This window comes from Triticum urartu, chromosome 3 (assembly GCF_003073215.2).
Source record: "Triticum urartu cultivar G1812 chromosome 3, Tu2.1, whole genome shotgun sequence".
In the NCBI taxonomy this organism is placed as follows: Eukaryota; Viridiplantae; Streptophyta; class Magnoliopsida; order Poales; family Poaceae; genus Triticum; species Triticum urartu.
The window spans coordinates 488,493,175-488,511,330 of NC_053024.1; the positions used below are offsets into that span (position 1 = coordinate 488,493,175).

The window sequence follows — 18,156 nt, forward strand, 5'->3', positions numbered from 1 at the left end:
GGAACATTATTTTTCTTGTTGGGATATCATTATATTATCTTGTTATCTAATGCATCTATATACTTGGTAAAGGGTGGAAGGCTCGGCCTCTCGCCTAGTGTTTTGTTCAACTCTTGCCGCCCTAGTTTCCGTCATATCGGTGTTATGTTCCCGGATTTTGCGTTCCTTACGCGGTTGGGTAACAATGGGAACCCCTTGACAGTTCGCCTTGAATAAAACTCTTCCATCAATGCCCAACCTTGGTTTTACTATTTGCCACCTAGCCTCTTTTTCCCTTGGGTTTCCGGAGCCCGAGGGTCATCTTATTTTAAACCCCCCCGGGCCAGTGCTCCTCTGAGTGTTGCTCCAACCGAGCGATGTCCGGGGCTACCAGGGGCAACTCTGGGCTGGCCTACCCGACGTCTGGCTCATCTGAGTGTGCCTTGAGAATGAGATATGTGCAGCTCCTATCGGGATTTGTCGGTACATTCAGGCGGTGTTGCTGGATTTGTTTTAACTTGTCGAAGTGTCTTGTAGAACCGGGATACCGAGTATGATCGGAATGTCTCGGGAGAAGGTATATCCTTCGTTGACCGTGAGAGCTTGTCATGGGCTAAGTTGGGACTCCCCTGCAGGGATTTGAACTTTCGAAAGCCGTTCCCGCAGTTATGGGCAAATGGGAATTTGTTAATGTCCGGTTGTAGATAACTTGAACCTTAACTTAATTAAAATGAATCAACTGTGTGAGTTACCGTGATGGTCTCTTCTCGGCGGAGTCGGGGAAGTGAACACGGTGTTGGAGTAATGCTTGCCGCAGGTTGTTCTCTAGTTATCCGTTCGCGCTTTGCCTTCTCTTCTCGCTCTCTTTTGCGAACAGGTTAGCCACCATATATGCTAGTCGCTTGCTGCAGCTCCACATATTACCTTGCCTTACCTATAAGCTTAAATAGTCTTGATCGCGAGGGTGCGAGACTGCTGAGTCCCTGTGGCTCACAGATTACTTCCAAACCAGATGCAGGGCCTAATGACTCCATTCCAGATGACGCGATTGAGCTCAAGTGGGAGTTCAATGAGGACTCACGCCGTTACTATGTGTCTTTCCCTGATGATCAGTAGTGGTGCCCAGTTGGGGCGATCGGGACCGTGTCGCATGTTGGGTTGATCTTTTATTTTGGCACCGTAGTCGGGCCATGAGTGATTGGATGATGTAATGCTATTTATGTACTTTGTTTGACGTGGCGAGTGTAAGCCAACTATGTACCTTCCCCTTTTATTATATATTTACATGGGATCTTGTGAAGATTGCCTTACTTGCGACATTGCTTTCAATGCGGTTATGCCTCTAAGTCGTGCTTCGACACGTAGGAGATATAGCCGCATCGAGGGTGTTACAGTATGTAGCCGTCTGTGATGTATGTTAGAGAGTGAAGGCAGAGCATCAAAAGCCGTCAGGATTGATACAGCCTATGCCGATACCCGAATGGAAGTGGGATAAACTTGGCATGGACTTTATCACCGGATTGCCCAGGACCAAATCAGGATATGATTCCATATGGGTAGTAGTTGATCGCTTGACCAAAGTGGCTCACTTTATCCCAGTGAAAACCACTTATACAAGTGCGAAGTTGGCCAAGATATATATGTCCAGGATCGTATGTCTGCATGGAGTTCCGAGGACCATAATACCAGATAGAGGAACACGGTTTATCTCAAAGTTTTGGCATCAGTTACACCAGACCTTGGGAACAAGACTGGAGTTCAGTACAGCATTTCACCCGCAGACGGATGGACAGACAGAGAGAGTCAATCAGATTCTGGAGGACATGTTGAGAGCCTATGCGCTAGATTATGGATCTAGTTGGGATGACAATTTACCTTACGCAGAGTTCTCATACAACAATAGCTACCAAGACAGTTTGAAGATGGCACCATTCGAAGCCCTGTATGGACGAAGGTGCAGAACACCGTTAATGTGGGATGAAGTAGGAGACCGACAGTTGTTTGGACCAGACTTGATCAAGGAGTCTGAAGAGAAGGTTAAGCTGATTCGTGATAGACTGAAGATTGCTCAGTCCAGGCAGAAGAGTTATGCAGACTCGAAACACAAGGAGGTAATCTACGAAATTGGAGATAGAGCATATCTGCGAGTATCCCCCTTGCGAGGAGTGAAATGTTTTGGAGTTAAAGGGAAGTTAGCCCCGAGATTTGTAGGACCGTATCGTGTTTTGGAATGGATGGGAGAAGTTGCCTACAAGTTGGAGTTACCTGAAGGACTGTTAGGAGTTCATGACGTGTTCCACGTTTCACAGTTGAAGAAGTGTCATGCTGAGATGGCCGATATACCGTTAAGAGATACAGTACCCTTGGAGGCGATTCAGTTGGACAGTGATTTGACTTATGAGGAAAAGCCAGTTAAGATTCTTGAGTTTGCTAGCGAGTCACCCGCAGCAAGGTTATCAAGTTTTTAAAGTTCAGTGGATCCACCGCACCGCGGATGAAGCCACCTGGGAACGAGAGGATGATCTACTCAAAGACCACACACACCTATTTTCTAGCCAACCCGAATCTTGAGGGCGAGATTCATCTTAAGGGGGGTAGGTTTGTACCATCCCAAATTTTCAATTTGGAATGTTCTACATAGGTCATTCTTGCATATCATATTTTATTGCATTTTCGTTCCGCAATCCTCGAAATCCTAAACAACTCAAGGACCCTCGGAGAGAGTTGGGGATTTCCTGGTTTTCATATTTGATTTTTTATCGATAATGAAACGAGGATTTTTTATTTTAATTATTTTCTCTCTGAAAAGTATTTCATATTAAAATATATGAGAGGAGATATTATGACTTCTCCAAAATAACTGAAATATTGGAGGAAAAATATTAAAATCATTTATTAGATTTTATTTGCATTAGAAAAATTGCACGTTTTCAAAATTGCATTTTAGGGCCAAGAAAATGTTCATCTCGTCCTAAATATTTTATTTGGACGGTGAAAATTTGTTTTGGCATTTTTAGATTTTTATTTTATTTCTAGGATTTATTTTCTATTCGGTGGAATTATTTAAAAAAGAACTTCCAGCGCCCGACCGGGTCGAAGCCCAGCCGAGCCAGGCCGGCCCAACCCCGTGCCGCCGCCTCCCTCGCGCGCGCCGCCGTGCGCGGCACGGACGCCGAGGAGAGTCCGGGCCGGACTCCTCCCCGGGCGCCCCCTCGCCCAAGCAAGCCGCCGCCCCACCCCCTTTATATAGCCGCCGCCCCGCCCCCTAGCCACCACCACCGCAAGCCGCCAGCCCCGCCGCCGAGCCCCGCCCCGAGCCGCGCCGCCGCCTCTCGCCGCCCGCGCCTCGCAGCCGCGCCGCTTCGCCACCCCGCGCCGCTGAGCCACCCCGCCGCTCCACAAACCCGTCGCCCGAGCCCCGCCTCGCCGGAGCCGCCTCACCGGAGGTACCGCGCCGATTCGCCACCGCCCGGTTTTTTTAAACCGTTTCGGTTTTTTTAGAAAACCCTAGTTCATTTTTTAGATCAGTTCGCCGGTTTTTCTAGTTTTTCAATTTAGCGGACGTTCGTCTGTACGTTCGTTTCAACGAACGGTTCTCGCTCGTTAGTTATAGATAAAGAATGCTCATTCATTAGCCTGTTCGTCAATTTTCTTTTATCGGATTTTTTTCCGTGATTATTCTCGATTGCGATTTCTGATCCGATTTTCGTTTCGGTTTATCTTTTCGCTCGTTAGTCGAAATCAGGCGATTCAAGTGCCTAGATCTTCGTCTCGAGACCCTCTTTCCGTTTAACCAACTTGAACAAGATTTTGGTACTATAAAATTTGACCTTAGTTTAGATTAGTAAACGGATCTTGTTTCCTTCGCCGTTTGAGTTTCGTTGCTCCGTTTGATTTGATTCTTTTTGCAAACCGGAGTTCTTAGGTTGAACTTTCCAGTTAGATCTTATTATTTGAGTTTTACCCGTGCTTCTTTGAGTGTTGCTTATGTATGCTATTGTTTGTTTGCGATAGAATTCCCGGAGTGCGAAGCGTGTTATTTGGAGTCTCTAGGTTACGCGGATCGTCAGCGAGGCAAGTAACACTTTGATCATATCCCTTTATCACCCAGTTTTTATGCATTAGTTCCAATCCTCAAACATTGCATGATTAGGATGTCATTAACTTATGGGTTGGGAAGTATTTGATGAGGTAGAACCTATTGCCCTGTTACATTCAAACCCTTGGGAGTTACTTCTACGTGTTGCTTATACTTCTATGCTATGCTCGTAGACGTGGTTTGGGTGAGTGAAATCCATGACAGATGTCAGATTGATAATTAATGGTTTAACTTAAGGTGGCAACTTAAATACACATCAGGGTGGATTGAGGCACCTGGAGTACCCAGTGTTGCCTGTATTTTTGGAAATCCCGGAGTACCCGTGTGATTTTCCTATGGACCGCCACCCAGAACTCAAAGGGAACTGAGATTATTCATGCTAGAAACTTCCGTGTGCAGCCATAAGCTATTATGGGCTCTAGCATAGTTGAGTAAGTTACATGAAGCTCTTGAAGATGCAGATCAGCAGGTAGAGGGATGTAGGTTTGGTATGGTCTGTCCGGAGTAGAGAGTTAATGTTTCTGAAAGACTTGTGAAAGTGCAACTAATCCCTAGGTGGTTTTGGTAATTCATAACAACATATAGCTCATTGAGCTAATGCTATTCCAAGATGACTATTTCAGGAAAGCTCAATGATTGGCATGGCATGGATGTGAAAGTGGAACCCTCAAAATGCTAAGGACAAAGGATTGGCTCAAGCTCAAAAGCTCAAGACTCTTCATTTTATATTTTAGTGATCCAAGATCACATTGAGTCTTTAGGAAAAGCCAATACTATCAAGGAGGGATGAGGTGTTGCTTAATGAGCCTCTTGCTTCATGTGCTTAGTGATATGCTCCAAAACCCTCAACTACTTTCCCATATCCACATATGACCTAAACCCTAAGCCAAACTCGGTCCTACCGATTCTTTCTATCCGGCGCCACCGAGTTTCACTTGTCATAAGCCACTGCCAAACCCTAGCAATTCGGTTCTACCGATAGGGATCTCGGTCTCACCGAGATGGGATTGCAAACTCTCTGTTTCCCTTTTGTAACTTTTCGGTCTCACCGAAAGAGCGATTTGGTCCCACCGAGATTGCAATGTAAATTCAGTGTTTACTTTTTGTAACTTTTCGGTCTCACCGAAATAGCAAATCGGTCCCACCGAGTTTGCCTGACCAACTCTCTGGTTAGCTAATTACCAAAATCGGTCTCACCGAGTTTGTGTAATCGGTCTCACCGAGATTAAGTTATGCCCAAACCCTAACCATATCGGTCCTACCGAGTTGCATGTCAGTCCCACCGAAAATCTCTAACGGTCACTAGGTTTACCTTTTCGGTCTGACCGAGTTTGTTGATTCGGTCCCACCGAGATTGGAAAACTGTGTGTAACGGTTGGATTTTGTGTGGAGGCTATATATACCCCTCCACCTCCTCTTCATTCGTGGAGAGAGCCATCAGAACACATACACAATTCCAACTCATATGTTCTGAGAGAGAACCACCTACTCATGTGTTGAGACCAAGATATTCCATTCCTACCATATGAATCTTGATCTCTAGCCTTCCCCAAGTTGCTTTACACTCAAATCTTCTTTCCACAAAATCCAAATCCTATGAGAGAGAGTTGAGTGTTGGGGAGACTATCATTTGAAGCACAAGAGCAAGGAGTTCATTACCTACACACCATTTGTTACTTCTTGGAGAGTGGTGTCTCCTAGATTGGCTAGGTGTCACTTGGGAGCCTCCGACAAGATTGTGGAGTTGAACCAAGGAGTTTGTAAGGGCAAGGAGATCGCCTACTTCATGAAGATCTACCGCTAGTGAGGCAAGTCCTTCGTGGGCGATGGCCATGGTGGGATAGACAAGGTTGCTACTTTGTGGACCCTTTGTGGGTGGTTGCTTCTTCATGGACCCTTCTTGGGTGGAGCCCTTCATGGACTCGCGCAACCGTTACCCTTCATGGGTGGAGCCCTCCGTGGACTTGCGCAACCGTTACCCTTCGTGGGTTGAAGTCTCCATCAACGTGGATGTAGGATAGCACCACCTATCCGAACCACGGGAAAAACATCCGTGTCTCCAATTGCGTTTGAATTCTCCAAACCCTTCCCTTTACATTCTTGCAAGTTGTATGCTTTACTTTCCGCTGCCAATATACTCTTTGCATGCTTGCTTGAATTGTGTGATGATTGCTTGACTTGTCCTACAATAGCTAAAATCTGCCAAGAACTAAAATTGGGAAAAGGTTAAGCTTTTATTTGGTCAAGTAGTCTAATCACCCCCCTCTAGACATACTTTCGATCCTACAAGTGGTATCAGAGCTTTGGTCTCCATTTGCTTTGATCTCCATAGCTTTTGGTGGTCATAGCCTTGGTTTCACAACCTAGAAGAGTATGGCGTCTAGCGAGGGAAATTATCACCGTAGAGGTCCTTACTTTGATGGTACTAATTTTGCTAGTTGGAAGCATAAAATGAAAATGCATATTCTTGGACATAACCCCGCCGTTTGGGCTATTGTGTGTGTTGGTTTGCAAGGTGACTTCTTTGATGGGAAAGAACCAAACCGTGAAGCTACCGCGGATGAGTTGAAGATGTTGCAATACAACAAGCTTGTGATATCCTCTTCAACGGATTGTGCCCCGAAGAATTCAACAAAATCAGCCATCTTGAGAATGCAAAGGAAATTTGGGATACTTTGATTGACATGCATGAAGGTACCGAATACGTCAAGGAATCCAAGTTGGATGTGCTTCAAAGTCAACTTGACAAGTTCAAAATGAAGGATGGTGAAGGTGTCGCTGAAATGTACTCTAGGCTTGCTCTTATCACAAATGAGATTGCCGGCTTAGGGAGTGAAGAGATGATCGATAGATTCATCATCAAGAAGATCCTAAGAGCCTTGGATGGAAAATATGATACCGTGTGCACATTGATCCAAATGATGCACAATTACAAAGATCTCAAGCCAACGGAAGTCATCGGAAGAATTGTTGCTCATGAGATGTCACTCAAGGATAAAGAGGAACTTCACAACAAATCAAGTGGTGCTTACAAAGCCTCATGTGAAGCCCCCACATCATCGAGTGAGAAACAAACCTTCAATGAAGAATTGAGCTTAATGGTGAAGAACTTCAACAAGTTCTACAAGAGTAGAAGCAAAGAGAGAAGCTCCAAGTCAAGGTCCTACAATGACAAAAGATCTTCTAGTCGAGAGCGAAATGCTACAATTGTGGAAGGCCGACACTATTCCAATGAGTGTACGGCCCCCTACAAGAGAAGAGAAGATTCTCCCAAGAGAAGAAGTAGAAGAGAAGAATCACCATCTAGAGAAAGAAGGAGTAGAGATGATCGTTATGAACGAAGACCCTCACGGAGAAGCAAGGATTCGAAAAGAAAGGACAAGTCATCAAGGAGCTACACAAAACGAAGACATCAAGCTCATGTTGGTGAATGGGTATCCAGCTCCGACTCCGACAACCACTCCGAGAGAAGCTATCACTCCGACTCCGAATATACTCAAGATGAAGGTGTTGCCGTCTAGCACTTGTGACAACCAACTCCTACGACATATTTGACTCACCAAATGAAGGAGTTGGAACATGCTTCATGGCTAAAGGCCCAAAGGTATCACACCCCGAGTATGTTGATTTCAATAGTGATGAAGATGACTTGTTTAGGTGATGATGATTTACTTGTTGACAACTCTAGTGATGAATACTATGATGAAATGTCAATTAATCATGCTAATCAGGATAAAATGAATGACAATGATAAGGAGAAGATTGAGTCTCTAACTAAAGAACTAAACACTCTTAAGTTAGCTCATGAAACTATCTTAGGAGATCATCGAGAACTTTTAAGGACTCATGAGAAATTACGCTTTGAAAAGCTCAACCTTGAGTAAGAGCATGAGTTCTTAAAAGCAATCAATGATGATCTTCAAGAAAAGTTATTCTTACATTGCCAAGCGTTTACTTATCCACTTACATGCCTCAAGTCAAGTCTAGTAACAAGAACAAGAAAGATTCTTCCTCTAGTAGTAACAATAATCATGCTAAATCCAATATTGTGCTTCTAGTAGTTCTCTTGATTCCACTAATATTCTCTTAGCCAAGTTACACTTGAGCAAGAAAATAGCTTATTGAAGGGAATTATAGAGAAAGGTGTTTACAAGAGCCTTGCCGGAAGTAAGCAATTCGAGGAAATTGTACGCAAGCAAGGAAGGCACCGGAAGAATCAAGGTGTTGGTTTTGAACGAAAGTTCAATGCCAATGGAGTTGAGTGGGAAGAAGATCAATACCCCAAGACGAAGTTTGTTCCTCAACAAGAGAAGTATGATCCTACTTCTCTCAAAGGGACACAAGCTCAAGATGATCTTCCACCACAAGACCACAAGCAAAAAGGCAAGGACAAGCTTCAAGAGGAAATTGATGCATTTGAAGAAGCTCCTAAGGCCTTGGTCAAGTGGGTTCCCAAGACTACTTCAAGTTCCACTTCATCAAGTACAACTACAACACCGAGGATTCCCATCAAGATGGTGTGGATCCCGAAGAAGAAGAACTAGAGAGTTCTTGAGGGTGACTCTGCCAACATACTTCACTCTTATCATCTTGGCAAGAACAAGTGCAATCAACTTCCACATCTTGCACTAGTTCAAGGAGTCACAAACCCTCTTGTTGGTAAGACAAGGGACAAGGTAACCTAAAAGCATTCATAGACATCATCTTGTGTGTGCATCACTTTCACTTTATGTCTATGGATATCCTTGTTTGTTCCTTGTGGGACTAACCCGTGTAGGTATTGAAAGTGCAACTCACTCCAATGGATAGCTCCAAATGATCTACATCAACATTGATCATCCACATCTTCAACATCTACATGAAGTCATCATCGACAAAACCCAAGGTTAGTTCATCCCTCTTAGGGGGGATCTCACATCTAGGGGAGCTTTACTCTAAGAATTGAGATAAAGCAACTCTAATGGTGTGAACACAACAATGCTTTATGTAAAAGTGGTAACCCCACTTGTGCTTAAACGATGAGTATGACCTATAATCAAATGTTCTCATTTGACTCCTAAGTCAATATACTCATATATAGATGACCTAGTCATCGCAAATTGTTTGATAGATGCTAGAATTGGTTGTGCATGCTTTGCCACATATTTCAATTGCCATTTTATTGTGTGAGCATGTTGATTTCATATTTTACTCATTCGAGGACATCCACTTGTTGTTTTAATTGATTGATTTTCTTTTCTTTTTCCAAGTGTATGGACAAGAATGCCTAAGAACCCTCTCTAGCTATCTATGCTTTTCTCGTCTCAAACTCTATTCATGCTACATCACAAAATTTGATTAAGTCGGATTCGAACCACTCTGTGTGAGGAGCACTCGGAGTCCCCGATTCGTCATAGACTTAAACTTCCAAAACTTCTTTGTGCATTTCGGTCTGACCGATTCATCCATTTCGGTCATACCGAGATCACTAAGTCGATCTAGGTTTTCAATCTCAGTGCAACCGATTTGAACCTTTCGGTCACACCGAGTTTCAGTAACTGATTGCAGTTATGAATCTCGGTGCCACCGAGTTGTTCCACTCGGTCACACCGACAGGGTCGAGCTATATATATCCACGGGCAATTTTTTTGGAAATTTCTCCGAAGTCTTTTCACCCGCGCTTAGCCCGCTCTGCCTCCAGGGTCTCCGGATCGTCCTCCTCGTCGCCAGTTGCCTCCTGCGTAGGAATTTTTTTGGAATTACTACGTTCCCCAACACTAACATGTCATATCATATTCTTTTCTTTATAGCATGGAAATTTGGACTTTTATATTGTCCAAAGCAATAGTGTAATTTTGACATGATAACTTAAATACTCAAGTAACTGACCATGTGTAACCCTAGCACCTCTGGTGTCTATATAAACTAAAGGATTTAGGCTGTAGAAAGGAGAACAACAACCATCATCCTACTAGTTAGGGTTTAGTTCATCTGATCTAGTGGTAGATCGACTCTCTAACCCTCATATACACAAGCGGGACGCCAGGTTTTACCTCTTAGAGATAGCCCGAACCTGGGTAAACATCCTGTCCCTAGTCCCTTGTTCCCCATTGATCCGAGATCCACAGCCCGGGACCCCCTACCCGAGATCCGCCAGTTCTGACACCGACACATGTGACGCCAGCCATGACGCATCCGGGGGCAGAGAGATGAGGGAAGCGAGGAGCAACAAGTTCCTGAGTCCATGATGGGAGGCCATGACCTCTCCAGTGAGGGCAGGCTGAGAACGAGAATGAGAGGGCGATCCCGCGGCCGTGACGTCACCGTTTGGAGTGTGTCCGAAGCTTGATGTGTTTAGATGCAGGGTGTAGGGGTGATCGTCGACACTAGTGATGATGAGGATTAGAGGGATAGCTGGGGGCAGCATGACTATACATTTGAGTGACGCAAGCACCCGGGGGGAGGGGAGGGGGGACTGGCGTTGGGAACGCCGGGTGCCCCCGGTCTTTTCCCACTAACGAGAGCCCATGAAGGCGAGGACCCTGTCGCGACATTGGAATTGATTGACGTTGCAATAGCTAACCAACAAGTTTCTTTTTTTGTCGGTTCCATTTAAATTCAAGTCTACGAAGCAAATAACTCACTCAATAAAGCATATATTCTTCTTTTAACACAAGACAACACAAATGTCCACAAACACGCACAAAGCATGTATTCTTTGTGCCTACATCAAAAGGCAGTACTTCTCATTCATTGTACCCTGCAAGGAAAATGAACGTGCATGCTCGTTGTATTTAGCATAAAGCATAGCCACATGAACCTGTCAGGAAGTACATTACTAGAGAGTACATCGAGTCAGACGTTTAGGTAGGCGAATATAGCCATCAAGGAGGAAATTGCACAACCCACCAACAGTTGGTGTTGGTTTTGCATAAAGCACCTATTATTAGGGTTAGTTGTACAAAACACCATATATTGGTTTAATCCGTTGCAGGTAGGTCTAATCCAGCGTTTAAGTAAGTTGATGTGATATTTGTCGGTGGGCCCCGCTTGTAAGTTCAGGTGGTATAAAGAAAACCGACCAGATTAGTCGGGCAGCTAATAAAACTTTAATACCTCCCACACCGTTGGACCAATTGGCTTTTGCCAGATTAGTATTGTGCACATGTATGATTTGCTGCATTTTTTTAATGTTAAATTTTGAACTAAAGATTGAATAAGCTAAGTAAACTTGCTAATATCTCCAAACCTCTAGTCAAATGAATTGAGATTTCTCGAGATCAGTGTTGAATACATTTAGGGTTTACTAAATATTCTCACTTTTCTTTTGAAATACCAATGAATTTTGAACCAAAACTTGAATGAGAAAAGTAAAACTTCCAATATCTATCCTATCATTGGTCCAAATGAGATATTTTCTCAATAGTACGGGTACATGTATGATTTACTGGATTTTTTTGCACTTATTTAAATTTTTTTGAATTTTATTAGTCAAAAGGTTGAATAGGTTCAGGCTGCAGTTTTAGCGCCCATAATGAGTTCAGGCTGCAGTTTTAGCAAGTGCTGCTAAAACTGCAGCCTGAACTCGTTAGTTTGATTTGCTGCTGATGTGGCTGATATTTTTTGCGACGCATGCACTTACATGCGAGGCTCGTCCATAAAAAAATTATATCAACATATTTGAACACTGAATTATCTCTTATTTGTAATGTAATACACCAATATCTAATGTTATAATGCAACAAACTTGTAGATTAGATGTTGTGTGTAAAATCAGCACGGTGGTTTGTGCAATCTTTTGGGTCCATGAGATTAACAAGGAAAAATCTTGGTTGAATGACTTTCTTCTACTTGAACATATATCATGCTAAGATTTAGGACACCAGATCACTCCACAACAGCGGAGCTATATGTATTCGAAGGGGGGCTGTGGCCCCCCAAGCTTTGAAGCAACTTGTGAAGATCTTTTTTTCAAAGGCTTAGGCGAGAGTTTTTTTAGCTTTTGGCCACCAACATCCATATAGTCCTTTTCGCCCCCACATGACATTCGGTCTAGCTCCGCCACCGCCATTCCATCTAGGTGTGAGCAGGGGAAATGCGTGGTGACTGGTGAGTGGGTCCTGAGGTTTACAGCAAATCGACTGTCAGAGGACAACACCTAATAACTCCATAGGGGACCATATATTGCCGGCTGACGGCCTTCGCATGGACGGAAGGCGGCGTGCGTCATGCCAGACAAAAACCTAAAGTTGCTAATACTTTCCAAATTGTGATTTGCAGTCGAAGAAGGTTTCGTTCCTCCCCCTAATCTCGATCAATCAAATATGATGCCACTTGTATGGGTATGTACAATTATGCTATTTTAGTAGTGTCACGTAAGATAAAAAATGAGGGGGGGAGGGGGGGAGAGAACTCATCATAAAAAAAGGCTTGTCTTCTCTTTTATTTAAGAGAAGATAAAAGATGATCTCTTAGCACAATACTATGTCTCACCATGTTTTTAGAAATAGCTGGTTATTAAAGATAAGACTAATAAATGACCTATTGTAGACATCTTTTTTGTCAACTCTAAATTAAATGCAAGACTTAAGATAAGACTATCTTATTAACTATTGTATATTAGAAGAACGTCCGTGCGTTGCAACGGGGCCACATTAACTTTAAGAGTTCAATATTAATATTCTCATACATATCAAGTGACATTGGCGATCTTTTTTACCATCAAATCCTCACACACTCTCTCACTCCCTCTTCCTCACTCTCTCTCCCCATCTCTCTCTCTCTCTCTAACACACACACACACATATCCATCTTATTGGGTACGGGACCATAATCCATCTATTTCACACACACACGCTACGGGCTACAATGCATATAAATGAACCCGATAAAGGATTAACGTCGTCTTCAAGGTCGAAACTCATTGCTCCCTCGTATGTTATGCTGACGTCAAACGGACGATAGCAGGCTCCCCAAAATTCAATAGTCTCAATAGTCCAAGCTCCCCCAAATCCAGCCCATAAGTTGGGGAGAAATATGGTTACCCAATTTATTTTTATCTCTAACACATGGTCCCAACACAAAAAACTCCACTTCACAAGGGGCCTTTATGTTTTCCTGGCAAATCCTCCCCTTCTCACTCGACATTTCTCACTGGAGCCCTCTTCTTTAAAACAGGATGATGCCTGCCTCATCTTCGCCATGACACCCTCTCTTCAAACACTGTACTTCTCCACGGACTGCCAACGAGAACCCCGCCAAGCGCCCCGTGCTCCGCCCTGATCACGTCCCAGTGTTAGTGCCAATTCACCACCACCATCAAGGGGAGGAGGCATGCACCACCCATGATGCGCCCCTCCCCCAAAGAAGGCAGATCCAATTTCTCCACCTTTTGAAAAATAATTTATTATTCTATTAGTAGTCTTCCTTCACAGGACCCTGCTCTAGCATTCTTATTGGTAAAATAGTTCATATAAACATGTTGCTAGAGAATAACAAACCAATGTAATCATCAATCAAATATGTTTCACTTAACTCTCTTTATCTATGTCACACATGTTATTAAGAATACAAGCTATAATCTTTCTCCATGTTCTTTTGCTCATCAAATTCTCTGAAGCCACCATGTCATCACATTGTCATGTGAGTAACTTTTACTACTCCGACACAATTCCACCATGGTTCCTATCACCTCGACGCCATCTTGACCGGTTTCCCCCGCCCCCTCGTCACATTCGGCTACGCCATTGTTCTATCATTTGCTTACTCCATATCATTTTGCCATCATGTGCACACCCTTTTCCTAATCCTCTAAATTTATACCATGGCCCCCATCTCCTCTCCTCCAAATCCTCTTCCATTCCTCTTCTCGCAGCAAGCTTGTTGTATCTTGGCTAGCTTCACTCCTATGTATGTGCTCACATCACCATCATATGTACATCTTCTCCTACTCCACCTATTAGCTATGCCTACGGCTACCCCACCATTGATGTGTCCTCTACCTAATTGAGCATCATCCCAAGTAGCATCACTCATCGTTACATCCTAATCGATCATAATTTTTTGTAAGCATCATTTTCTTTTACGCGGAACAATCTATTATCCATTGGACAATTTTAAAATGAATGTACACATTCTGCTTTACCGAAACTCAAAACTATCATGAGTGAATATTCTTCCAGAATGGACTTGATTTCTTAAATAATACACTTACAATGGTGTGTACCAGATAAAAATGATTAAAAGGAAGCATTTCCCAGTGGTAACCGTAAAATAAACACTGCAAATCGAGCGATAGAAATTTCAGATTTATTGAAGCCTGGTCACTTGAAAGCTGGAGTAGTACGCACAGAAAGAAAAATTATTTTATGTTTTCCTAAAATAAGTCTCCCATGAACACATTGCACGAATGAGCAGGAAGACAGAGTGCGAACTTATATGTACACTAACTGGTCCGTTCATCCATTTTGAATAGACCAGCTACAAAAGCTCACTTGGTTCATTCTCGCCAGAATTCACTGACATGATAATCAAAAGTGCACACAAAAATGGTTTCGCTATCCCATAAATAAGACCAACAAAATTTAGCATCTTTACAGGAAAATACACCTATATATATTTCTGGGGTTTCTTACAAAGAAAATCATGGGAAGTAACTAAAAGAAGGTTAACATAGAGCTAACAGATATGAACAAACCAGACAATAAATGCATAGCGTCTGGGGAACGAAACCACTACCAGATACATGGTATCGCATGAGTGCCTGCCCTTCCTCTAGCCTGCAACATCTGGGAGCTGCATATATGCTTTCAGATTTGTGCTAATTCTGCAAATTCAGAACATGCCCAAAGACATTGTACATAGGTTTAGTTCTTTGCGATCCAATATATTCAGGAAAGAACAGTTTTAGTTCCATAGAGAAGGAATAAAAAAATTCAACCAAGACACCATCAGCCTGCTTATGCGATCAACATATAATTACTGGATTTCAACTTAAATAAATTCTTTGGAGATGATGTGCTAGCTATAAAGGGAATGACATTTGAGATGGTATACTGAGTCAATCGAACAACAAAAAGGAAGAACAAAATTGCTGTATTACATATTTACATGCAGTCACGTTGGGCACAAACTGAAAAATGAGTTCGCGATAAGATAACATAAGCCTGTCGTAGTTAAATATAACGGAGACGCACACAGAAGCTCTTCGCAGTTCACCGGATGAAATAGTTGGGTGTTCTGGATAGCTGGACTCCCGGTTGTGCCCAGCTGCGGCAACTGTCACACCCCACTGCCACCGGACGGCGCCCCCATCCAGGAATACACAAGTTGCCCCACGCCAACCAAGATCTTTCAAATCTTCTCTAGCATTGTCATCGCAAAAGGACTTTCATCAGTGGCTCGCTGACAATCTCCCCCAAACCCTACAAGAGATTCAAGGAAGTTTAAACTTCCATTTTGCACATGTGCAATTGAGTCACTCACCTTGCTAGATTATGTCAGATCTATTATCCATATTTAAGCCCTCCGAATTATTGTATTTTCCTGGCAAAATAATGGATCAACAAGTTTGTCCCTTCATATTGTCAAACACGGGCTGACGGGACCATCTACTTTGGTTGTTCAAATTATAAAACGCAATCATGATGTTGAAATCTCATCTCATTCCATCACGTGAGCTTTTCCCAGTTTTTTTAAAGAGCTTTTCTCAGTTTTGGACAAACTGAATGACGGTGACGATTTGTATACTGTAGCTTTTCCTTCATTACGCTTCACTGGTTAGATGGGAGAGCGCGCTGTGCCCCTATGTTCAACCCCAAAAACCTAGATTCAAGGTTGTAGGTCATAGTAGTTGTCATCACTCGCAAGCTTGCTTGTGCACTTTAAAAAACTGTATGACGAAGCACATCAAGAGAAGCAAAGGTGCTCTCAAGTTGTTATGCATATCATATAGCACATGTAGGACAACAAAATGACAGTCATCAAGGAAAATATATAATTACCAAAATCAACCCCAAATCAGCACTCCCCTCGCCATCTATGTATCAGACTACTTGGAACTGAACTGTATGTAAAGCAAGATTTAAGTGTTGACCATTAGTCCTCAATGTCCCGTGTGTTCTCCATCATGCTCCTGACTTTACTGTCATACTCTAGTTCGTAGTCTAAATTCAGTTACTGGTTGCACTCACCCCTAAGTGAACACTAAAAGTTTTAACAGGATAAATCACACATATATATCATTTCCTTAGTCAATAGAGTCCTGGAACTGTGTCACAAGATCCCGACAAAACTGACCGGAGTTTTCGTAGTTCTCTGAAACTTTTCATGTCTGGTTCGCTACTACTCACAGTTCTTTCCTGGATTCAATAAACCCCATGAAAGCAGACCATTTCTTGGGGTAAACAACTGAAAATAAGGTTGTAAAATTCATCAAAATCATCTAGAGCAAACAGTATGACATACTTTTTGCACAAGTACTGTAAAAACAAGTATTACCTGTCCTAGCCTTTTGGCTTGAACTGAAAAAATAGTATGACATACTTTTTTACTCCTACAACTACCTTCGTGATGATCGGATGAAAGTGTCGCAGACACTATGCACATTTATTTTGTTGGATTGTGCAGATCCAATTGAGCAGTCCCTAAAGCTGGATGGATTATAGTTGAAAAAAAAATACCTGGATAGCCTTTGTTGTGATACTACTTGCTTTATTGTCAATGAGGAAGTGCTAGAAGTATGAGAAAAATCCCAGTATACCATCAATTATTGATTACTTGTCAGACCCAAGAAAGCATTCACACCTCCAAGATGTTTGTTAGACTGTTAACATAGCATGAATTCACTTCAGATTACTCCTTTCTGTACATATAATTAGATAAAAGAGAATACTGGTTATGAACTATATTCATAATATGAATGACAGTGTGAATCTCTCGGCAGAATTATGAAGCAAATATTGGTTAGGAACCAAGGTTAAAAGCAAACCTCGCATATGATAATATTGCTATTCTTTTCTTCTTCATTTCCATTTTTTTTCTTCAGTCCATAAGTGCATGAACTGAACAACCAAATCAGATTTAAGCAGAAATAGAACAATAGAGGGGTTTGGTGCAGATCATCCAGTTTTAAACATCAAGAACTGGAATTTGCAAAAACAGTAATCTACCTGGCGATGTTGGATGTCGTCCACCGGAGGAGATGGAGGAGCATGTCCCGATGTCCCAATGGAAACTCCTTGACCTCTCAAGTCCATCTACCAAACACGTAAAAATTCCTCAAATCATCTCCAATTGGCATGTCAATCGACATGTTCTTGCTTCCTGACCGGCTCAAAAGAAAATTCAAAGAGAAAATAGAGAGGAACGTGAGTTGTAACCATTGACAGAAGACGCTTGTGAGGGCCAGTGCGGCGCAGCGAGCCGGCGTCGGCAACAGCAAGGGCGCGTCCACCAGCCGCGAGAGCCGAACTGGTCGGGCGCCGCGGGGGCAGCGCGTCGATGGGCGGTCGAGCCGTTGCGGAGGGTGGCGGGGCTCGGACGCGGGGACGGGGATTTCCTGCGCCGATTAGCTCCCATCCGTGGACAGACGCGGATCAGGTCGAGGACGGCGCGCTGATGCCGCCGTGGATCTGGGCGCTCCCTCTCCCTTCCCTTGCCTTGCCTTCCCTTCCCTTCCCTTGGGAGAGGAATAGAAGGTTGGGGGCGACGGCACAGGGGGGCGAGGAGATCGCCGGCGGCGGGGTTGGATTGGGGTGCGGCGGCGGCGGCTGCTGCGACTGGAGACAGGAGAGGAGGTAGGGCTAGCGAGGGATTGGTTCTGTCGCGATGCTAAAACCAGCGGAGGGGAGGTGGTGGACGGAACAAAAAAATCTACGAAGGTTAACCGAGGAAAAAATTCAGGCCAAAGTGGTGGGACGAAAATTGATCGGTGGAGACTATCAACTGCTTCATTAGAGCACGTATAATGCATAGTCTCAAGGTGATGCCTCGCATGCCATATAGGATTGGATATGACGTAAAGTAGGTTTGGATAGTGAAGCGGGATCCTCTCCAGGAGGCGGGTGCTTGAAGAGAAAAAGTATGGTTCGGTGACAAAA

The 18,156-nt window shown here is 43.4% G+C and overlaps 1 protein-coding gene across 15 annotated transcripts; it reads right to left on the bottom strand.

The window, feature by feature from the left end:
* Window positions 1-14,605: 14,605 nt before the first annotated feature.
* Window positions 14,606-17,913, bottom strand: LOC125544522. Of its 15 annotated transcripts, none has more exons than XR_007299532.1 (5): window positions 17,437-17,910; window positions 17,227-17,313; window positions 16,738-17,118; window positions 15,253-16,465; window positions 14,606-14,882 (listed from the first exon to the last, which is right to left on the bottom strand). XR_007299532.1 is itself a non-coding variant. In XM_048708245.1 (3 exons), exons 1-3 carry the CDS (start codon window positions 17,633-17,635, stop codon window positions 14,866-14,868), a joined length of 303 nt encoding a protein of 100 aa, XP_048564202.1. In that variant the 5' UTR covers window positions 17,636-17,904; the 3' UTR covers window positions 14,606-14,865. The 15 variants fall into 15 exon arrangements, 2 of the variants coding, with proteins under 2 accessions (XP_048564202.1, XP_048564201.1); XR_007299531.1 differs by lacking the exon at window positions 14,606-14,882 and having other exon boundaries at window positions 15,078-15,480; window positions 16,355-16,465; window positions 17,437-17,911; XR_007299538.1 differs by lacking the exon at window positions 14,606-14,882 and having other exon boundaries at window positions 15,078-16,465; window positions 16,738-16,880; window positions 17,046-17,096; window positions 17,437-17,909.
* Between the last annotated feature and the right edge of the window lie 243 nt (window positions 17,914-18,156).